This window comes from Myotis nattereri (genome assembly GCF_964212035.1).
Source record: "Myotis nattereri genome assembly, chromosome: 2".
Classification (NCBI taxonomy): Eukaryota; Metazoa; Chordata; class Mammalia; order Chiroptera; family Vespertilionidae; genus Myotis; species Myotis nattereri.
The window spans coordinates 159,924,564-159,948,642 of record NC_138076.1 but is presented as its reverse complement, the minus strand read 5'-3'; the positions used below and the strand labels follow the sequence as shown (position 1 = coordinate 159,948,642).

Genomic DNA, 24,079 nt, shown 5'->3' with positions numbered 1-24,079 from the left:
CACCTCACTCTCTGTATCGCGAAGAACAGAGAGATTGTTCTACAACATGAGGGTCCCCTGAAAGCACCATATTCATGATTTTAAACTAAAGGAAGAAAACTAAGACACCTGGCAAGTACCCCCCAACTCCAATTTGTACTCCGCCCATGCATATCTTTCACTACGTGCTAATGCCCACTCTCTGTGTAGCCCGTACTCAGCACTTTGTCAGAAGAGGGGAGGCAGACTCGGGCCTCAGCAAGCACTGCGGAATTAGGGAACTCCTGCCCAGAACACAGTGGGTGCTCAGTAAAGGCTTCAGAAAATGGAAGCCTGGGATCCAGAGGTGGTTCTACTCTCCTCCACTAGGAAAGCCCAGGATGGGCATGGGAACATGGTGTAGTGACAGAAGATGGGGATCACAGGACTCTACATGAGGGGACAGATACTCTACAGCTGGCTCCTGTGGCCGATGGGACAGGCTGGTGGCTGTGCTTTTCACCCCTGTGTCTGTCCATAGAGGCTGATGGGAGGTGGAGAAGAGACCCGAGGCACCCAGAGAAGTGCTGGGTCCTGCCAGTGCCTCAGGACTTGTTTGTCCGTCCTTCTACCTTATCCTATAGCTCCAGATCTCTTAACAAATCCTGGAAAGGAGACATTAGCCCCTCAGCTCTCTGGAAGGAAGGAAGAGATTTCACTTCACTCGTCAAATCCCTACTCAGGTCATTCCACCCATCCATTAACCACCGTTAAAGCACCTGACTCTTACTCTCATCTACCCACACCCCACTGCTCCCAAAGGCCACCGTTTCACTATGGGCCTCAATAAAGTTTTTCAACTTTAAGGCAAATATAATCAGTGGAAATCCATGTTTTCAGGAAAAATCAATAACTGGTTTTGGTGCTCTTTCTCAGGGTCCCTATTGAGACACACCCTTCCTGCCAAGATCTGCTGAGTTGGCTCCTGAGGCTGATGGGTCATGGCTGTGCCATTTTCTTCCCTGTATTCCTGAATCCACTGCCTCTTCTTTCCCTCTCAGGTCAACCTCCAGGCCATCTGTCCTCTAAGGCGCTCTCTCCTGCGATCTCAGCTCCCCCGCACCACAGCCATCCTCAGCCCTGTAGTCAGTGGAGTCTCTACTGCTGATGTGATGAAGATGCTCCCCTGAATAAAGTACTTCCCTGACAACAGGGCCCCCAGAACCCAATTACCATAGCAGTTATGTACACGGATGGGCTGTGCAGTGGAATAAGATCAGTTCCAGTTCTGCCTCAGATGCTTCCTGACTGTGGGCAGGGACAGGTTCAATCAAACTAATTGTGTGGGGCCCAAAATAATATCTAAAACAACAACAATAAAAAAGGTGCTTCGAGTCCTATCCAGATGGCTCCATGGGTTGGAGTGTCATCCCATACACCAAAAGATTGTGGGTTCAATCTCCTGTCAGGGTGTGTATGAGAAGCAAATGAGAAGCAACCGATCAATGTTTCTCTGTCTCTCTGTCTCTCTCTCTCTCTCTCTCTCTCTCTCTCTCTCTCTCTCCCTCTCGTCAATAAAAACATATCCTCAGGCAAGGATAAAAACAAAGTGCTTCCCAATGAATGCCTGGCACAAAGCAAGAGAAAAGGATCTGGAAGGTTCTGAGGCTGTGTGAAATCATCCCCTTAGAAAAGTCCTCTCCAAAAGCACAGAAGCAGCAGGACTGAGGGAGGGCCCCTGTCCCAGCCCGAAACCTGAAGGAGTCAGAGAAGACCTCAACACTGTGCTTGGAGATGCAGTACCCCCACCTTACACGGACACTCACCCAAGATGCTGGAGACGTTGACCACCGTGCCCCTTGCTTATGTCACCAGGGGTAGCAGACACAGGGTCACCTCGATCACCCCCAACAGGTTCACACTGAGCATTGTTATGAAGTCTTGTTTGGTCAGCCATTCCTTGGGTGCCGTGGGCACAGACATGCCAATTATTCACCAGGCCCCAGAGTCCTGGGCACAGTGGGAGTAAGAGAGCAATACTGTGCTGTGACCCTGTAGTGAGAACACATGTGTGGTTCCAATTTACATTCCAATTACGTTTATTTTATTAAGTCAACCACAGTGTGATGCCTGGTATAAGGACAAAGAGTGTGGGAGAGGAAACAGGAACGTGGTGGTTACAGGGAGTCAGAGTTTGCGAACGTGTTTAGCTACTAAATGGCAGGGATGGTCCTTCTCACTTTTCTGCTCCTCTGTCTGGCACACAATAGGCAATACGCCCATCTTTGTTAAGTGCATGGACGGAGTTTGAGATAGAGTAGTATTCAACACTATCTTATTGGAGAGACATAGAGACAGGTAGAGAGAAAGGGGTAAGAGACAGTAATGAAGGGAAAACTAGAGAAGAGAAAGGAAACGGGGGGGTGGGGGGAGGGAAAGATGAGAAAAAGAAAAACCGTGATTAATTACTTTCCAAACCCTGGTTGGGGAAGATACACTGAAATCCCAGGACTGGGGTTAAATAGAGATAGGCCGGCATTGAACACCAAGAGCCGAGCTTTGAGACAACCTGCATCAATCCCAAGGCAATATCTGCTCAGCAAGTCAAGTTCCCCTGCTATGCTGGGAAATTCCAAAGTTCACCCTGGAGTGCATGCTCAGGGCAGGCTTTGGGAAAAGGTGAGGAGGCCTCCTGCCACACCTCGTGTACACTGCACCCTTGGCTCCAGGAAGTGTCACTGTCTCCTCTCACCCTCCAAAGGCCACCCTTGGCCCATTCTCTAAGTCCCAAGCCCACTCAGCTTGCAGGAAACTTGTCTGGAGGAGACGGAGGGGAGACAGAGGATTGTAATACAGACCCGTAGATCTCATTGGCAGGGGCAGGTGTTACTGGTGAAAACGGGTTGTTTTGTGGTGTTGAGAGAAAAGAATTTCAAAAGGCACATATGTGGAGTTTAAATGTGATGGGAAAAATCTATTATAATAAAAGTGTAATCTGCTAATTAGGCCGGACAAGCTTCCGGACGACCTTCGGGACAAAGCTGGGGTTGTGAGGGCCGAGCCCCTTGCACAAGTTACATGCATCGGGCCTCTGGTAAATAAATAAATGTGATGGCAGGATTTTATTTGGGGTGAAGTGCATTACTACACCCTCAGGGACATAGAGGACGGGAAGGGTCTAGAAGCAACAGTCATAGGGCCGTTAACTCTCCATATTTTCTTGGTTCACAGTAAAGAACAAGGTGTCATTTAGTCCATCCAACCAGCTTTCTGATTCTTCCAGGCTTGAGTGTGTATGTGTGGGGGGAGGCGGGTGCAGGGGGCGAGGGGCTCTCCTCCCAACCAATCCCTTTCCTGGTTATACTGGGGTTCCAAGCTCTCTATCCAATCTGATCACCTTCCCAGTTTTTCCCAGGCTAGGCTCTGCCCCTCTGGCATCACCCTGGCTCTCACTGAGCATGTCCAAAAGGAATCACCTCCTTCCTGTGCTAACAGCTTTGATTGCGCATGTCCAAAAGTTCTGTTACATCACCTGGTTTCTACTGCTCACGTGCCCAGCAGAGGAATTTCCTCTCCTCCTTCCTGGGAATCCAGGCTGGGCAGCAGGGCAGCACCTCGGGTGATTTTCCTGTCAGCTCTGAGGAGTAAGTCTCCTCCGTGGCAGCCCCTGCAGTGTGTGATGAGTCTGTATATGCTATAGCTTCCCTGCAAACTCATTGGAATGCTGTCCTGGTGTGTGCTTCAGCTTCCCAGTTTATTCTGCTTAGTGTTTGATCCAACTCCTTAGTTTATTAAGCTGATGATTTGATTCCCGTTTGCTTCCTTCCTTATATTAATAACTAGCTAATTGTGACGACAACACAGGGTGAGTTGTGGATGGTGAAGTGGCTGGCAGAGTTTGGCCTTAGGAATATTGGAAAGAACAAGGTTCTGCAACATTAGTCCGTGTCCTGCTCAGAAACCTTCCCTGGCTTTAAAGAAATGTATATTCACCCTAATTGACTTGGCTCAGTGGATAGAGCGTCGGCCTGCAGACTGAAGGATCCTGGGTTCGATTCTGGTCAAGGGCATGTACCTTGGTTGCAGGAACATCACCAGTAGGGGATGTGCAGGAGGCAACTCATTGATGTTTCTCTCTCGTCCATGTTTCTGACTCTATGCCTCTCCCTTCCTCTTTGTAAAAAATCAATAAAATACATTTTAAAAAAATGTATATTCTTTGAATCAATTATTTAATTTTACTTTAATAATAGTATTTGAGAATGTGAACAACAATGCACCATACTTCTCTCTACAGATGCATCTCCTCCCTCACACAGTACCCAATTCCCCCCTACTATGCACCACAATCTTGGGTCACTTGGCCTTAGCAGGTCTTGGCTTGCTCCAGTTGATCATGGCATCCACCAGGAAGGTGGGCATGTAGCTCATGGGAAGGTAGATGAGCTTGGCATCCCAGCCAGGTGAGTATCGGGTGCGGGGATAGCAGGCGGTCAGAGCATGTTCCATGCAGTTCGTCACCAAGGACAGATCAGGTGTGCACATTCTATCCAACGATCCAACTGCTTTCAGGGCTGTCCAGAATGAGAAAGGATCCAGATGTATTCCCATCTCCAACCACTCCCACCTTTAGATCACCTTACAGAATGAGTTTCTAGAATTCCTGGTCTCCTACATTGAATCCACCCAAATTCTTTAGAGGGTGCCCCCCTCGTCCCCCAGGCACACCTGTTTCACTCTAATCCACCTCTGGCTTCACTCCTAGGAATATGTGGAACACATAACTGCAGGTCTCCACAGACACTGGGAATCTCAGTGCCTGAAAGCCAGCTGCTCTTATACTTGCTGACCAGGAGCTCACGGGTGTCTTTTCTCTCTGGCTTTAGTTTCATCCTCAACAAAATGAGAAGCTCACATGAGACCGTGGTGCCACGTCTAACAAGCCTGGACCCTTTCCTTAGGTTACCAGTTGACAACATGGGACCAGCGAGATAGAATTATAGGTCCCCCGATTGTGGGTGAGTCAAAGCACAGAGGTTGGACCTAAGACTAAGGTTGTACTAACCATGAATCTAGACTTCAGAGAAATGGTTTGCTTCTATCCCCATGAAACACAAGGCCCACTTACTGCGTGCCAGAAACCTCTCTCCATAGGCCTCCTTGACCTCTGGGCTGGCCTTATCCCATGCCTCTTGGTAGCTCCTAGAAATCACCGGAGGACTGGTCACAAAAGTCTTGAAGAAACCCGGCTCAATGATAGCCACTTTCACCCCAAAGTGGGAGAGCTCCCTCCTGCAAGGCAAACCGACAGAGAGGCAAAGGCTTCAGAGGTCTTATAAAAGAAAACAATACCTGGAAAAAAACCCACCCCAATAAAACACCAATACAAGATTGCAGTAGATTAAGCTCAAAAGTCTGGGGAGTTGTGAAGTGCAGCAGACAGGAGGAGACAATTTATGATGATAATATTGCCTCCCTACAGAGTTTGAGTATTTTTACAAGTATTTACATACATTTGCTTATAACTCTAAATCCTACCAATTCTGCTGAAAGGCACCACTTAAATTCTATCCCCTGGTATTTCTGTCACATGCAATAAAAAACTGGGCTGTGCCTATTTTATCTTTCCCATGCTCCTCACACCCCTCCCTCTTCTTTCCCACCCAGGTCAACATCCAGGCCATCTGTCATCTAAGGAGCTCTCTCTGCCTCAGTCTCAGCTCCCCCGCATCACAGCCATCCTCAACCCTAACAAGTTTGGCTCATTGGATAGAGTGTCGGCCAGCAGACTGAATGGTCCCAGATTCGATTCTGGTCAAGGGCATGTACCTTAGTTGTGGGCATATCCGCAGTGGGGGGTTGCAAGATGCAGCTGATTGATGTTTCTCTCTAATCAATGTTTTTAACTCTCTATCCCTCTCCCTTCCTGTCTGTAAAAAATCAATAAAATAGCCGAAACCGGTTTGGCTCAGTGGATAGAGCGTCGGCCTGCGGACTGAAAGGTCCCAGATTCGATTCTGGTCAAGGGCATGTACCTGGGTTGCGGGCATATCCCCAGTAGGAGATGTGCAGGAGGCAGCTGATCGATGTTTCTCTCTCATCGATGTTTCTAACTATCTCTCTTCCTTCCTCTCTGTAAAAAATCAATAAAATATATTTAAAAAAAAACAAACAAAAAACTGGGCTGTGTCCATTTTATCTTTCCCATGCTCCTCACACCCCTCCCTCTTCTTTCCCACCCAGTTCAACCTCCAGGCCATCTGTCCTCTAAGGAGCTCTCTCTGCCTGCGGTCTCAGCTCCCCCCCATCACAGCCATCCTCAGCCCTGTAGCCAGTGGAGTCTCTACCGCTGATGTGATGAAGATGTTCCCCTGATTAAAGTGCTTCCCTGGGGCTTCCCTGACAACAGGGCCCCCGGAACCCAATTACCATAGCAGTTATGTACACGGATGGGCTATGCAGTGGAATTATATTAGTGCCAGTTCTGCCTCAGATGCTTCGTGACTGTGGGCAGGGACAGGTTGAATCAACTCCATTGCCCTGAGGCCCAAACAGACCCCCAGAAGACAAAAGAGTGCTTCCCAATGAATGCCTGGCACAAAGCAAGTGAGAAGGATCTGGAAGGAAGAGCCTCTGAGGCTGTGTGAAATCAACCCCCTGGAAAAGGCTTCCCCGGAAGCACAGAAGCAGAAGAGCCAAGGGAGGTTCTGTCCCAGTCCAGTACCTGAGGGAGTCGGAGAAGGCCTCAACGCCGTACTTAGAGATGCAGTAGCCCCCACCAAACAAGGATACGCGACCCATGACGCTGGCGACATTGACCACTCGGCCCTTTGCCGTCCTCACCAGGGGCAGCAGACTCAGGGTCACCTCGATCACCCCCAACAGGTTCACATTGAGCATCTTTACGAAGTCTGGTTTGGTCAGCCACTCATTGGGTGCCGTGGGCACAGAGATGCCAGCATTATTCACCAGGCCCCAGAGTCCTGGGCACACAGAGGGGAGAGAGCAAGACTGTGCTGAGACCCTGCAGTGAGGACACAGCTGTGGTTCCAATTCACCTTCCAACTGAGTGAGCACAGTATGAGGAGGCGACATGGGGAGCGGGCAGAACAGGTAACAGATAACTACATGCTGTCTGCAGGGTTTGGGGCAGTGCAGACCCTGTAAGCTGTGGTGACAGGGAGTAGTCCTTCCTCCTTGTTTATTCCTAGTGCCCAGCATGAGGATATGCTTATTGATTTTATTTTATTTTAAATATATTTTTATTGGTTTCAGAGAGGAAGGGAGAGGGAGAGAGAGAGATAGAAACATTAATGATGAGAGATAATCATCGATGGGCTGCCTCCTGCACACCCCCTACTGGGGATTGAGCCTGCAACCAGGTCATGTCCTTGACCAGAATTGAACCCAGGACCCTTCAGTCCTCAGGATGATGCTCCTATCCACTGAACCTAACCTGCCAGGGCTGCTTATTGATTTTAAAGAGAGGACTGTGGAGAGAGAGAGAGAAGAGAGAACATTGATTCGGTTGCCTTCCATACCTGCCCCTTCTAGGGATGGACCTTGGATGATGTTCCAATTGACTGAGCCGCAAGGCCAAGGTTTGGCTGCATTTTTATATACCAATAATGAACCATCAGAAAGGGAAATTAAGAAAGCAATCTCGGAGAGAAACTAAGATGGCAGCATAGATAAACACCAGGAAATTGTCGCCTCACACAACAATTGAAAAATATCCCAAAGGAAGGAGGAAACATCGTCCAGAACAACAGGAACGCTGGCTGAGTGTAATTTCTACAACTAGAAGAAAAGAAAAGCACGCTGAGAGCCAGAGGAGCTGCGGAGGTGAAGTGCAGAGGTACGGCGGCGGCTCGCGCGCGGAAAGGGGGTGGCACTTGAGGACGCAGCTGTCTCTTTGAATCACAAGCTCCCGACTGCTCTGAACTCCAGTTCCGGGAAGTCTCTGGGGACCCAGGACTCATACGGGGAGAAGCTGCTCTGTCAGGCGGCAGCGGGCGAACTTGAGTGCGGCTCTCCCTCAGAGGTGCTTGCAGCCGTTACCGGGACACTGAGACGCGCGACTCCGGGCGCAGAGAATCACCATAGCTGCTTTCTCCGCCCTTTGACTCCCTGAGACCCCGCCCCACCCAGGCTGCGGCAGAGGCTTTTGCATGTGAATGTACCTAACTACAGCCCAGCCAAGCAGACCCGGAACTTCCAAGAGAAGGCCCAAGGCCCCGCAGCGGCTTGCATTGCTTCACAGCTGAGCCTCTTCGTGGCTCCTGCTGTGTGGCCTCAGGCAGGGGCTGAATTAGCACCTCCTTAGATCCAGGAGCCACTGTACCCAGTGGTCAGAGGGGGACCATTCTCCCACTTCAGACACAGCTGATTCCCACAGCCAATTGGCCTGGAGGTCAATTCCTCCCAGTGATTCTACAACAACCAAGGCACCAAGAGTGCACCAAGAGTGTCCACCCCAGGTAACTGGGGAGGCTGAGCCACTGGGCCCTACAGGACACCTGGTGCGCAGGGCCACTCTATCAACACAGGGAAGCAGCCAAAATGCGGAGACAAAGAAACAGGTCACAAATGGCAGAAACGGAGGAATGCAAATGACTGGATATAGAGTTCAAGGCCACGTTTATAAGGTTTTTCAAGAATTTTATGGAAACCGCCGATAAATTTAATGAATCCCTCAAGGAGTATAGTGAGACCATGGAGGACATGAAAAAGGACCAACTAGAAATTAAGCATACACTGACTGAAATAAAGAATAATTTACAGAGATCCAACAGCAGACAAGAGGATCCCAAGAATCAAGTCAAAGATTTGAAATACAAAGAAACAAAAAATACCCAACTGAAAAAGAAAAAAGAAAAGAGATTAAAAAAATATGAAGAGAGTGTAAGGAACCTCTGGGACAACTTCAAGCGTACCAACATCAGAATTATAGGGGTACCAGAAGGAGAGAGAGGGCAAGATATTGAAAACCTTTTTGAAGAAATAATGACAGAAAACTTCCCCTACCTGGTGAAAGAAATGGACCTACAAGTCCAGGAAGCACAGAGAACCCCAAACAAAAGGAATCCAAAGAGGACCACACCAAGACACATCATAATTAAAATGCCAAGAGCAAAAGATAAAGAGAGAATTTTAAAAGCAGCAAGAGAAAGACAGTCAGTTACCTACAAGGGAGTACCCATTCGACTGTCAGCTGATTTCTCAACAGAAACCATGCAGGCCAGAAGAGAGTGGCAAGAAATATTCAAAGAGATGAATAGCAAGAACCTGCAACCAAGATTACTTTATCCAGCAAAGCTATCATTCAGAATAGAAGGTCAGATAAAGAGCTTCACGGATAAGAAAAAGCTAAAGGAGTTCATCACCACCAAACCAGCATTATATGAAATGCTGAAAGGTATTCTTTAAGAAGAGGAAGAAGAAAAAGGAACTCTTACCATTTGCCACAGCATGGATGGAACTGGAGAGCGGATAAATACCACAGGATGTCACTCATTTGTGGAATATAATGAATAACATAAACTGATGAACAAGGACTGATCCAGAGACGGAGAGGCATTGATTGGACTGTCGGGCCTTGGAGGGAAGGTAGGGGAGGGTGGGGGCAAGGGGGAAAGATCAACCAAAGGACTTATATGCAAGCATATAGGCCTAACCAATGGACACGGACAACGGGGGGGTGAGGGGATGAGCGGGGTGGGGGGGGGGGGTAGAGGGTACACATATGTAATATCTTAATCAATAAAAAATATTAAAAAAAGAAAAGAAAAGAAAGCAATCTCATTTAAAATTTCATTTTTAAAAAACACACCAAAAACCTAGGAATCAATTGAATTAAAGAAGTAAAAGATCTGTACTCAGAAAATTATAAGCAATTAAAGAAAGAAATTGAAGAAGATACAAATAAATAGAAGCATATACCATGCTAATGTATAGTTATAATTACCCTTGTTAAAATGTCCATACTATCAATTCAACCTATAGATTCAATGCAGTCTTTCAAAATGTCCATACTATTGAAATCAATCTATAGATTCAAAGCAATCCCTACCAAAATACCATTGGCATTTTTCACAGAACTAAAAATAGTACTCAAACTTATATGGAACCACAAAAGGCCCTGACTAGTCAAAGCGATCGTCAGAACGAAGAATAGTTTGGAAAGTATCATGCTATCCGATAACAAACAATACTACAGGACTATACTAATCAAAAGAACATAGTAGGTGTCGGAGAGGAGGGGGTTGGGAGCTGGGTGAGGAGGTGAAGGGATTGAGCAAAGAAAAAGAAGAAAGACTCATGGACACAGACAATAGCATGGTGACTGCTAGAAGAATGGGAAATGCAGGAGGTAGAAGAGAGTCAAGAGGGGATAATTGGTGATGGAGGAAGACTTGACTTGGAGTGGTAAATACAAATGCAATATACAGATGATGTACTGTATGTAGAATTGTATATCTGAAACTTACATTATTTTATTAACCAATGTCACTACAATAAATTCAATTTTTTAAAAAAGCATGATACTGACATAAAAACAGACACATAGATCAATGGAATAGAATAGAGAGCCATGAAATAAACCCACACCTATCGGTCAAGCAATTTATGACAAAGGAGGCAAGACTATACAATGGGATAAAGACAGTCTCTTCAATAAATGATATTGGAAAATCTGAACAAACACGTTCTCAAAAATTAAACTAGACTACTCTCTTACACCCAATACAAGAATAAATGAATTAAAGACTTAAATGTCAGACTCAAAACCATAAAACTCCTACAAGAAAAACATAGACAGTAAACTCTTTGATGCAGGTCTTCCAAATAATTTTTGGATATGTCTTCTCAGGGAAGGGAAACAAAAGAAAAAAAATAAACAAATGGGACTACATCAAACTAAAAGGTTTTTGCACAGCAAAGGACACTATAAATGAGACGAAAAGACAACCTACAGAATGGGCAAATATATTCACCAATGACGTATCCAGTAAGGGGTTAATATCCAAAATTTATAAGGAATTCATCTTAACACCAAAAAGACAAACAATCCGATTAAAAAATGGGCAGAGGACCTGATAGATATTTCTCCAAAGAGGACATAAAGCTGGCCAGTAGACATATGAAAAGGTGGTCAACATCACTAATTATCCGAAAAACAAATTAAAACCAAAGTGGAATATCACCTCACATCTGTCAGAACAGCTATCATCAAAAAATCAACAAACAGCCCAGCAGGAGGAAAGAAGGGGAGCTCAGTGGTTGATCATCGACCTATGAACCAGGAGGTCATGGTTCAATTCCCGGTTAGGGCACATGCCCAGGTTGTGGGCTTGATGCCCAGTGTGGGGCGTGCAGGAGGCAGCTTATCAATGATTCTCTCTGATCATTGATGTTTCACTCTCTCTCCCTCTCCCTTCATATCTGAAATCAATAAATATATGTTTTAAATATCAACAAACAACAAATGTTGGCAAGGATGTGAAGAAAAAGGAAACACTGTGCGCTGTTGTTGGAATTGCAAATTGGTGTAGCCACTATGAAAAACAGTATGGAGGTTCCTCAAAAAATTAAAAATAGAACTACCATGTAACCCAGCAATCCCCCTAATGGTATTTCTCCAAAAAAAATCCAAAACACTAATTGGAAAAGATATATGCATCCCTATGTTCATTGCAGCATTAGCTACAGTAGCTACATAATAAGTTATGGAAGCAGCCTAAGTGGCCAGCAATAGACAACTGGATAATGAAGTAGTACATACATAACGAGATATTACTCAGCCTTACAAAAGAAGGAAATCTTACCAGTTTGGACAGCATGGATGGACCTAGAGAGTATTATATAAGCTAAGTGAAATAAGTCAGATAGAGAAAAACAAATACCATGTGATTTCACTTATATGTGGAATTTAAATGAACAAGCAAAACAGAAACAAACTCATAAATACAGAAAACAAATTGATGATTGCCAGGTGGGAGGGTCATGGGTGATTGGGTGAAAAAGGTGAAGGGATTAAGAAGTACAAAGGCAGGGGAAGGTGGGTGGGAAGAGATCAACCAATGAACTTGTATGCATATATGCATAACCTGTGGACACAGACAAGGGGGGGGTGGGGACTGGGTTTGGGGTAAAGCGGGGGCCAGGAGTAGGCTGGAAGAGATTCATGGGGGACAAAGGAGGATCTACTTAATACTTTCAACAATAAAGATTAAAAGGGGAAAAAAAGCAAAGGGGCAGGTATGAAATAGTCACAGAGAGTAAAGTGCGGCATAGAGAATAGGTCAATATTATTGTAATAATTATGTGTGGTACAAGGTGGATACTAGATTTGTTGGGGGATCACTTTGTAAGTCATATAAATGTCTAAGCACTATTCTGTACACCTGAAACGAATATAATGTCAACTGTAATTGATTTTTTAAATTAATGTTTTTGAAGAAATTTCATTATGTTGTATAATGGCTCATCTTCTACTAATGCACAGAATAGGATACAAACTATGGACAAAATATAATATATGTCAAAATGTTAACAGCATTATTTCTAGGTTGTGAGATTATGGGTGTGTTTTCTCTATCCCTGTGCTTTCCATATTCTCTACATTGATCGTGTTTTACATTTCTTAGATAAATGAAATCACTGTCTTTTTTTCTTTTCCCTTAAGGTGAAAGGCATAATTGTAGTAAAAGAGAGAGGACACAAACATTAGGTTTCTGACTTTCCTTTCTGACCCTCCTAAAATCTCAGTGTTGTCACCTGAAAATGGGTGACATCAACTCCCTGACCGGATGATTAAGACTCACCAACAAGAACATGTTAATGTGCTGAGAACAGTAGCCCAGCTCCAACGCTGCCACCCATTTAAGCTTCAAGCTAGTGCCCCCTTCTCCACCCGCCTCCAGAACGTGGCCCTCATCTCCCCAGGGCACTCAGCATCTAGAAATTCAGAACCACAGACAAGGATTCTGCAGGGACAAGTTCTCATCAGCACCAACTCTCCCCAAGCTACAGAGCTCCAAAGTCAGAGGCTAGGGCAGTGGACCCAGAAGAGGCTCAGCTGGTATGCTGGTGAGGTGAAGAGCGCTAGTGGGATTTCAAGTCCTAGTAAACACATTGGGTCCTTCCCCAGGTAGCAAGGGGTCTTCCCTTGACAGGAGAGAAGAAACAGACTTGAGAAACCTGTGTGATACCTCTGTCCCCCGTGCGCTCCTGCACCCACTGGGTGGCCGCAGCGATGCTCTCTGTGCTGGTGACATCCAGGATCACCGTCTCCAGCCTGTCTGACGTCTTGCCCCTCAGCTGCTCGGCCCCCTTTTCTGTCAGACATGCAGCCAGCACCCTCAAGCCTCGTAGGTCCAGCTGCCTGGCCAGCAGGTTCCCGAAGCCCGAGTCACAGCCCGTGATGAACACATACTTGTCTCGCAGGTGGCTCACCACCTGTCGCTCCCGGGACCAGCGCAGAAGGTAGTACAGGCCCAAGAGGATTGCCAGGTACAGCCACATGGCTTCCCGGGATAGGCGGTAGGCAAGGGTGAAGTGAGAATGTGGCCAGTGTTCAGTCAGGAGGATCTAGGAGCACAGGGTATAAGTTAGCACACCAGCTCCAGGCACTCTGGCATGGAGTCCTCAGGTCTCTCCTGTTCATCTTGTTTAGTATTTATATGTTTGTTTAGTGATATGATCGATTTTTGCCCAATTTGTATGATCTTTGGCACACCTACACCATTTCCAATAGGTGACATTGCATTGCTCAGGAAATCCCTGGGCCTGAGCAAAGTTTTCCCATCCACCTGATTTGGTTCTCCACTCCTCCCTCTTTCCCTCCTCTCTTCTTTCCCCCATCAACCTGCCCTAAACTGGAGACCCCTATGATCATGGTCTCATGGTCCAGCACTGTCTTCTTCCTATTTTTCTGCCCAAGTCTGGTACCCTCGTCTCCCTGACCTACTGGAGAGTTTCACAAAGAGGACGCACTTTGAATCAAGACACACGTGAGCTCAACATCCATCTCTGTTCCAACTACCATGTGACCTTGGCAGTGGGCGGAGCCTCTGAGGTTCTTCTCATTTGGCTCCGCACAGAATTCACTCCTAAGGAAACTGAGCTCTGCTTAGAAAACTAAGTTTGGATGAGAAAGACAGGGAAAGGCGTATAATGTCCCCTGCTGATGTACAAACTCTTGGGCAGAAAGGTGTTCAGGAGACAGGAGGGTGTCTGACTACCTCAGAGGCAAACAATCGGAGAAGAAGGGAATGAGGCAGCCACACTCAGAGAAGCTTCTCCCAGCACCTGGGAGGGTGGAAAGGAAGGACCTAAGGAAAGAAGGTCTAACGGCTTCCCTCTCACTCCACGAAGATGCCTTGTCCACAGTCCTGGCCCTCTGCCGTGTGCTGAGGGTCTTCCCTGTCAGCCACACGTGCAGAATCCAGACCCAGACCCAGACTCCGAAGGTTGAAAGGATCCGCTTAAACAGGGACCACGTATGGGTCCTTAACTTCACCATCAGGGAGGCTGTAAACCCCAGTAACCACAAAGGTCTCAGTCCACTTTGTATCGGGGTGACGATGGGGAGGTGGAGACATCTGCCCCCTCATGGGACTAAAGAAAGGACTGGACACTGGAGCCCAGACCAGCTGTCCCTGAGGGACTTCAGGGTGAGATAAGGAAACCATTTCATACAAGGGGGTGGACCAGGGGGTTGAATGAGGCTGCAGTGTGGGACAGGGACAGAAGAAGCCAGTTCCAAGCTCTGGGGGCCTCACTCACTGTCCACAGTTTCACAGTTCTGACTGGTAAGCAGGGAAGAGTAGAGGCACTGGGAGAAGGGAGAGGCTTCCTTGAAGAAACCAGAGATTCAGATGCCTGGACATATGCCAGCAAGCAGAAGAGACAGAGACAGGCAGGGGCAGATCCAGCCTTCAGCTGTAACTCTGGTCTGCAGAGAGCTACTGTGTAGTTCTGAGAGTTTGTCCCTCATGGTGGGAGGCGGCAGCAGGATGGCACCTGCTGGCCCTGCAGAAACCACCCTGTCCCTGCTCCCTGGGGTGACTGCCAGCACCCGGCTACAAAACTTTCCCGAGATAGGGAAGGAGGAGGAAGGAGGAAGGAAGGAGGCCTGGAGCCCTTAGGGAGCCAAGGGGCAAGCATATCCTGACACCAAACCCTGCTAAGGGGAAAATCCCGGTTTCTTGGAGGCAAATGGAGATTTTGTTCCTTAGTGACCACATTCCTTCAACCACTAAGTCTCAAGGGCTGGGAGGCAGAGAAATCTCCCAGCCACAGGATCAGGGCTTCACTCTTGAGAAGCCTAAAAGCAACATAACTGCTTGGGGATTGCCAGGAGCTTCAGAGTCCATCCCAGTTGGGCAAAGTCACAGGAAGTTCGGGAGAGAGCAGTAAGACAGAAACGGATCTGGATGGCATCCACTCACCTGGGAGCTACAGGGGCTAGAACGAGAAATCCTTCAGATGCAACCTAGAGACGGAGTCTCACCGTAGTGACTCTCTGCAGTAGAACTTTAACAGGAAACGCAAGGGCGGATAGGTTGGCCAGGCTCCAGGGCACCACAGCTTGAGCAACGTGAGAGCTGGAACGGAGACACGCGCCCCCTGGTGGCTCCACAGAGTCTTAGTGGAGAATTCTGTCAAAAGCGAAACATCCCCCTTCTATTACTTGTGTGGGTCCCTAAAGAGGGGATTGCATCATAAATGAAAAGGGGCTCTGGAAAGGGTATGGAGTGAGGGTTAGTTGTGCAAGCTCATTTCCAGTTTTATAGGTACGCAGCCCCACTACCTGGAGTGTGGATCCAAACATTTTGAGATGCACCCCTGCCTTTAGGTGTGAAGGTCTGGGACTGGAGGGGAGGAGAGTTACCGGAGGAAAGTCGTTGAGCCCATGCTCCTCATAAAGGTCCAGGGCAGCAAGAGGAAAGAGTGAGGGCGGTGTCCTCGGGGCACCTCATGGTGTCTCATAGCATGGGTCCCAGCCCCTGACGGGTTCATCACACTGGACCTGGCTCCTCCCCAAGGATGGAGCCTAGAAGGAGGAGGGATGGGACCTTTTGGAGAGTCTGGGGTGAAGACGTGGGCTGGTTTCCACTGGTCTCCTTTGTTGTTGTTCCACCTTCAGAGTTGGCCCCTCGAGTCACCGTCCACATTTGGGGCCACTGGACCCATGTGGACGCAGCTCTGCCCCGTGTAGAGCCTAGCATGGAGGGCCACGGGTTTATAACCCCACAGCTCTCTGACACTGTGGAGAGGACTCCTTGGGGGTGAGTCCAAACCTTCTGAACATACACTTGTAAGGCCAAGGTATTATGTGAATCAATGATTCTTTATTTTATTTCAGTTTGTTTGGTGTGTCTGGTTATGTGTGTGTGTAAAGAATACTGTGCAATCGGAGACTTCAGATTAAACATGAAGTTCTTGCTTGGCTACTGAGTGGGAGACATGCATTGACCTTGAGTCAGCTGACACCAGAGCTTTGAAGAACGCAGAGATCCTTGAGGATCTCGCGGTCATCTCCGTGTCCTCAGCAGCCTCATGCCTCACACCGAGCTCTCACTAAGGACTGAGACCGAATAGCCCTGCAACATCCACCTCACTCTCTGTATCGCGAAGAACAGAGAGATTGTTCTACAACATGAGGGTCCCCTGAAAGCACCATATTCATGATTTTAAACTAAAGGAAGAAAACTAAGACACCTGGCAAGTACCCCCCAACTCCAATTTGTACTCCGCCCATGCATATCTTTCACTACGTGCTAATGCCCACTCTCTGTGTAGCCCGTACTCAGCACTTTGTCAGAAGAGGGGAGGCAGAGTCGGGCCTCAGCAAGCACTGCGGAATTAGGGAACTCCTGCCCAGAACACAGTGGGTGCTCAGTAAAGGCTTCAGAAAATGGAAACCTGGGATCCAGAGGTGGTTCTACTCTCCTCCACTAGGAAAGCCCAGGATGGGATCTGGGCATGGGAACATGGTGTAGTGACAGAAGATGTGGGATCACAGGACTCTACCCGAGGGGACAGATACTCTACAGCTGGCTCCTGTGGCCGATGGGGCAGGCTGGTGGCTATGCTTTTCATCCCTGCATCTGTCCACAGAGGCTGATGGGAGGTGGAGAAGAGACCCAAGGCACCAGAGAAGTGCTGGGTCCTGCCAGTGCCTCAGGACTTGTTTGTCCGTCCTTCTACCTTATCCTATAGCTCCAGATCTCTTAACAAATCCTGGAAAGGAGACATTAGCCCCTCAGCTCTCTGGAAGGAAGGAAGAGATTTCACTTCCCTCTTCAAATCCTTACTCAGGTCATTCCACCCATCCATTAACCACCATTAAAGCACCTGACTCTTTCTCTCATCTACCCACACCCCACTGCTCCCAAAGGCCACCGTTTCACTCTCTGGGCCTCAATAAAGTTTTTCAACTTTAAGGCAAATATAATCAGTGGAAATCCATGTTTTCAAGACAAATTAATAACTGTTTTTGGTGCTCTTTCTCAGGGTCCCTATTGAGACACACCCTTCCAGCCAAGGTCTGCTGAGTTGGCCCCTGAGGCTGATGGGTCATGGCTGTGCCATTTTCTTCCCTGTATTCCTGAATCCCCTCCCTCTTTTTTCCCTCCCAGATCAAACTCCAAGCCATCTGTCCTCTAAGGAGCTCTCTCTGCCTGCGATCTCAGCTCCCCCCATCACAGCATCCTCGGCCCTGTAGCCAGTGGAGTCTCTACTGCTGATGTGATGAAGATGTTCCCCTGAATAAAGTGCTTCCCTGGGGCTTCCCTGACAACAGGGCCCCCGGAACCCAATTACCATAGCAGTATGTACATGGATGGGCTGTGCAGTGGAATAAGATCAGTTCCTATTCTGCCTCAGATGCTTCCTGACTGTGGGCAGGGAAAGGTTGAATCAAACTAATTGTGTGGGGCCCAAACTAATATCTAAAACAACAACAACAATAAAAAGGTGCTTCCAGTCCTAGCCAGATGGCTCAGTGGGTTGGAGTGTCATCCCATACACCAAAAGATTGTAGGTTCAACCCCCCATCAGGGTGTATATGAGAAGCAACTGATCAATGTTTCTCTCTCTCTCCTCCCCCCCTCCTCCTTCCTCTCTCTCTAAATCAATAAAAACATATCCTCAGGCAAGGATTTAAAAAAAATGTGCTTCCCAATGAATGCCTGGCATAAAGCAAGTGAGAAGGATCTGGAAGGAAGAGCCTCTGAGGCTGTGTGAAATCAACCCCCTGGAAAAGGCTTCCCCGGAAGCACAGAAGCAGAAGAGCCAAGGGAGGTTCTGTCCCAGTCCAGTACCTGAGGGAGTCGGAGAAGGCCTCGATGCCGTACTTAGAGATGCAGTAGCCCCCACCAAACAAGGATACGCGACCCATGACGCTGGCGACATTGACCACTCGGCCCTTTGCCGTCCTCACCAGGGGCAGCAGACTCAGGGTCACCTCGATCACCCCCAACAGGTTCACATTGAGCATCTTTACGAAGTCCGGTTTGGTCAGCCACTCATTGAGTCCCGCGGGCACAGAGATGCCAGCATTATTCACCAGGCCCCAGAGTCCTGGGCACACAGAGGGGAGAGAGCAAGACTGTGCTGAGACCCTGCAGTGAGGACACAGCTGTGGTTCCAATTCACCTTCCAACTGAGTGAGGACAGTATGAGGAGGCGACATGGGGAGCGGGCAGAACAGGTAACAGAAAACTACGTGCTGTCTGCAGGGTTTGGGCAGTGCAGACCCTGTAAGCTGTGGTGACCGGGAGTAGTCCTTCCTCCTGGTTTATTCCTAGTGCCCAGCCCCCTGCCTGGCAGAGGACATTGGATGAGGCAGGATGGATAATGAGGAAATCTAGTGAGTCCACAGTGTGGGTCACAGAGAGCATGTTTGATTTTTCACACATCAATGCTGTCCCAGTGAGGGAAAGAGAGAGACACAGACAGAGAGAGAATGAAGAATGAGGAGGAAGAGAGGAGCAAAACCGCTTTGTATAAATGACAAAAAGGTAAAAGACAGTGAACACCTAAGAACCCTTTGGTTGGGTAAAACAGACCTGAAATCTCAGGCGTGGGGTCAAGTGGAGATTAGGCCTGGGTTTTCACACATCAATGTTCTCCTTGCAGACATTGTAAATATTCACCCACATTTTCAGATTCCTGGACAGCTTCCATAGTGAGCACTCAACAACTCTCAATGAGGGAAAAGAGAGACAAAGACCGAGAGATAATGAAGAATGGAGGGGAAGAGAGAAACACACACACACACACACACACACACACACACACATTGAACAAAAGACAAAAGTATAAAATATGGCTAATACTTGGGTACACAGGTTGGTTAAAAAAGACTTGAAATCCCAGGTGTGAGGAAATGTGGTGAACAAGTCTGTGGTTGACCTCAGGTCACTGACCTTGACACAGTCTGCATCGACATTGAACTATGATCCTGCAAGAGCTCTGAGAATTCCAAGGACAGGCTTTGAGGGGGGCCCAAGGCTGTCCCTCCCCAACTGCAGGTACAGACCCTGAGCGCCAGTCAATGCCACCCTCCCCTCCCACTTGTGCAGGAGGCCCTCTCCCCCAGCTCCCCTGGGCTCACAGTTCATCCAGCTTCATGGAAATCTCTCTGTAAGATTCAAAGACACAGTCCCAAAGACATAAAGGTTTCTAAACCACAGACCTCAGGGCAGCAGGAGTAGGGATTAGGAAGTGGACTGGAGAATGGGATGAAGCTGGAAGTGGGGCAGCTTCCTCATGGCCCCCCTGGTTGAGCCTAGGCCCTGCTCACATCCACAGGAATGGGCCAGACCCGCACCCCCCCCCCCCCATGAAAAGAGGGCAGTGGGGCTGGCAGAGGCTCTGAGGGACTTGAAGGCTGGGTTACATTGGAGCTCTTTTGGCAACGCCCTCCAGTTGCAGGCCTGGTGGAGCCCTGCTGTAAGCATCCGTGGTTTGTGTCCTCCCGGAAGTACAATCAGAGATCATAGACCTAACCAGTTCACAGCCACCTGACCTGCTGGAGAGGATTCCGGGATGTGGGCCCAAACCTCTTGAACACCTTTCCCCAAGGGCTACAAAGAGTCTCAATGATCATTGTTTTGGAAGAAGAGAAATGACAAAACCAGAAGCTCCAGTTAAGCCTGTGGCAACGGTTTCATTCTAATGAAGCAACATGGCCTGTGCCTGAGTGGGCTGAACACTAGAACATGGACTCTAAGTCTCCGGAGGGCAGGGACTGAGTCACATTGTGTTTATAGTTCCGGCACCTGGCCGTGCCTCGCATCTAACAGATACACAAATATTGAGGGAGATGACACTGCAATGTCCCACTTCATTCTCCGTCTTCACCTGCATTTCTTACATTGTCTGACAATAGGAGATTTCCCAAAGCCTCCATTCCCTTTACTTTATAATGAGGGAGGAGAATCAAGATGATTCTCCTACCGACTCCAACTCTCAGGAAGTCTAAGAATCCATATGTTGTCATCAAAACGGTAAAACCTTAGGAGGCGAGGGCCTTGGGACGCACTGGGGCATTCTAGGGCATTTCTGTCCGGCACACATTAGGTGCGCAACAAAAGGTTAGTCGAAACTGAGTAAATGCGGAGTCAGCAAGGGACTGAGCTCATCTGCAGAGACCTGGGGGCAGGTGCTGGGGATCAGAAGGTGGGGGGTTTGAGAGAACAAAAGGGATAGGAAACCAAAGGAGGGGGAAGAGCTGAGGCATGCTGGGAGGCTGTCAGTTTCCCTGGGGAAATGGTACCCAGGGCCTTTCCAATCTGTCAATCTTTCCAAGTTTCTTCTCCTTAGACAAATGCTGCACATCTCCTACACACACACACACACACACACACACACACACACACACTTGGGGAAGTCATAGAGAGGAAGCAGTTGCCCTTCACCTTGTGGAAGGATGAGGGCTAGCAAGCAAAGAGAATGCACCCTCTTTCTCAACCCCCTCCCCAGATCATCCCATGTTTCTCTCAGCCTTCGTGAAGAGGACTTCCCCTCACTCAAGAAATTTCCCAGAATTCCCAGTGCTGAGTCACCTCCCCCCCACCCCACCCCCACCCCCCACCCCCCGCACACACACATGTATATGCCCAACCCTCCTTTTTTTGATCCTAGCCACTGTCCGTGAGAAGCTCTTCTAGGACGGCCATTTTAACCTTTTGGACACCATGGACCTCTTTGAAAATCTAAGGAAGGCTCTAAGCCCCATAAAAATGACTTGACAGACAAGGTTTTGTATATACTTTTCAGGGAGCTCACAGACCATCTGAAGCCAGGAATCCAGGTCCAGAATCACTGTAATGGGGACTTACCGAACTACTAGCAGACAAGTAGTCAAGCCTCTCTTGCCTCCATTTCGTTGCCTACCACAGTACCCACCTCACTGAGTCATTATGAGGATTAAATGAGGCGATACCTAACAAGTACCTTGCCCCTGGCCAGTGTGGCTCAGTGGTTGGGCATCGACCTGGGAACCAGGTGGTCGTGGTTTGATTCCCAGTCGGGGCAGGTGCCTGGGTTGCGGGCTCCATCACCAATGTGGGGCGTGCAGGAGGCAGCCCATCAATGATTCTCTCTCATAATGGATGTTTCTATCTCTCCCTCCTTCTCCCTTCCTCTCTGAAATCAATAAAAATATATTTAAAATTTTTTAAAATAAATAAATAAATAAAAAGCACCTTGGAATCCTCCCTGGGAAATGGTGGGTATCTAACAGCTATTGCCACATCTCTTCTGTGGCAATGCATAGTGGCATTTGGGGATGTTTTGGACCTTCTCTGTAAGAAACACACACCAAACAACTAAAGGAAAGAGGAAGCTGGTCGCAGTAGGACTTGGGAGAGGTATCTCAAGATCAATTCCACATACGGGTCTCTTCTTCCTCACCACCATCACCCCCAGAAGTAGAAATGGGCCGTGCTTATGCCAAGCACTTCACATATTTTACCTCATGCATCCCATACAGTAGCCCTGTGAAGGCAGCATCATTGTCCTCACTTTACACATAAAGAGTCGGAGACTCAGAGAGGTAAAGTGACTTGCCTGACGTCACACAGGTACTACGTGGTGGAACCAGGTGTCAGAGCCGAGTCTGGTCCCCAAACGAGTGTCACCTCCACTGTGTCTTCGTAAAAGCATGAGTGAGCAGGGAAGGGCTGAGCCGCACCAAGCACAGGGTCGCTGGGCCACATCCTCCTTTGCGGAGCCTGGGGAGCCCCTTATCTGGTGCTGCTGGGCAGATACGGCTGCCTCCCTGGCAGGGGGAAGCGGGGGTCAGAGGGCAGAGCAACTTCTGTAGCCAGATTTGGCTTCTGCACTCGGTGACGTTCTGGCATCTCAGGCTGGGGATGAGAGCGCAGTTGTTGCCAAACTCCTCAGCCTTGACCTGTCCACTATCCACCTGCCCTTGCCCCACAAAGGAGGGTCCTAAGCCACAAAGGTCACAGAGTTGGGAGGAGGGGTCCGGGGGCAGCCTGCCCTGCCCCTTCCTCCAGGGTCCAGCCACAAGCCCTTGGCCCCTCCGACCCTGGGAAGCTGCCTGCCTGCCTTTATCTGTGACTTACAACAATTCCTCCCTGGTACCTTCCTTCCTTTCTGATTGTTGATTATAATGTCTTGTCTACAATTTTTTAAAAACAAAAGGGGGAGGGTGGGAGAAGGAAGAAGAAAGAGTAGATTTCCAGGAATTGTTTCACTGCTGTCGCTCCTATTTCTTGCAGCAAAGCTGTTTGCCCCCCACTTCTTTTGCCCAGATTGGGAAAGAGCCTGGGCTCCTGCCCCTCCCTCTTACCCTTCCTTCCAGTCCCTCTCTTCCCGGCTGCCCACCTCCTCCCTCCAAAACAAACACCCACAAGAAACTGCAGAGCTGTCACTTATTTCTTCCTGAGGGAGCAGACTGCCCTGTGCTTCTTCCAGGAGGGACCGCCATCACCTCCTCCGGCTGCACATACACACCGGGCGATGTGAGGGGTGCGGGCTGGGGAGCAGGTGGAGGTGAGGCTGTGGAGGAGGCGGGGGTGGGGGCGGCGCATGATATCGCCCTACGGAGTGTAAGATTCAGGAGCACAGGAGACACCAGCCACTACAATGCAGGCTTCAGAGGAACAGAAATGGCCAGGGGTCAAAATGTGCGGTCCATGTGGAGAGAACAGAGACCGGAACTAGGGGGCTTGGTCCAGTGGAGTCTCCATCTGTAAGGCTCAAAGGCATGGAGAAGGAAGCAAAGATTCTCATAAGGCTCCTTACTGAAAAATATATCCCCAGGCTAGAAACAGAGGAGAGAGAGAGAGAGAGAGAGAGAGAGAGAGAGAGAGAGAGAGAGAGGGAAACTGCCTGAAAAGTTGAAGTAAACCACATTTTATTTATTATTTATTTATTTATTTTAATCCTTACCCAAGGATATTTTTCCATTGATTCTTAGAGTGGAAGAGAGAGGGAGAAACAGAGGAACATTGATGTGAGAGAAACACGTCGATCTGTTGCCTCCTGCACACGCCCTAACCAGGGCCCGGGCCGGGGAGGATCCTACAACTGAGGTACTACATGCCATTGGCAGGAATCCAATCCGGGACCCTTCAGTCCACAGACCAACGCTCTATCCACTGAACCACACTGGCTAGGGCTAAACCACATTTCATATTCTCATGGCGCATCATGAAAAATGTATTGATCTCTGCCCCCAGCTCCCAGGTAATAGGAGCACCTCCTCTTCTAATGAGGTGACTCTTGTGGGATCCTGGGCAGCTTCGGGCTGGGGCTGGTCAGCAGAAAGAGCAAGCCTTGATGAGAAGCTGGAACTCTCAGCCTCACTCCCCATCCTAAAGGGAGAGAGTGGGCTGGAGATTAAATGAATGATCAATCATGCCTATGTGAGGAAGGCTCCATACATGCTGAGGTTCAGAGATCTTCTGGGTTGGGGAACACATCCATAATTGGGGTGTAGTGCACCCCAGCTCCACAGGGACAGAGGCTCAGGACCCTTCCTGACCGCCCCCCATGGACTTTATCTGGCTGTTCATCTGTGCCCTTCATTATAAACTGGTAAAGGTAAGTAAACATTTCCCTGAGCTTTGTGAGC

At 48.5% G+C, this 24,079-nt stretch overlaps 1 protein-coding gene across 1 annotated transcript; it reads right to left on the bottom strand.

Annotated features, from left to right (window-relative positions):
- Nucleotides 1–4,179: 4,179 nt before the first annotated feature.
- Nucleotides 4,180–13,485, bottom strand: LOC308514097 (retinol dehydrogenase 16-like; the record flags this gene model as incomplete). Its single annotated transcript, XM_081084142.1, has 4 exons — nucleotides 4,180–4,532; nucleotides 5,087–5,250; nucleotides 6,683–6,941; nucleotides 13,173–13,485. 4 exons carry the CDS (start codon nucleotides 13,483–13,485, stop codon nucleotides 4,315–4,317), a joined length of 954 nt encoding a protein of 317 aa, XP_080940268.1. The 3' UTR covers nucleotides 4,180–4,314.
- Between the last annotated feature and the right edge of the window lie 10,594 nt (nucleotides 13,486–24,079).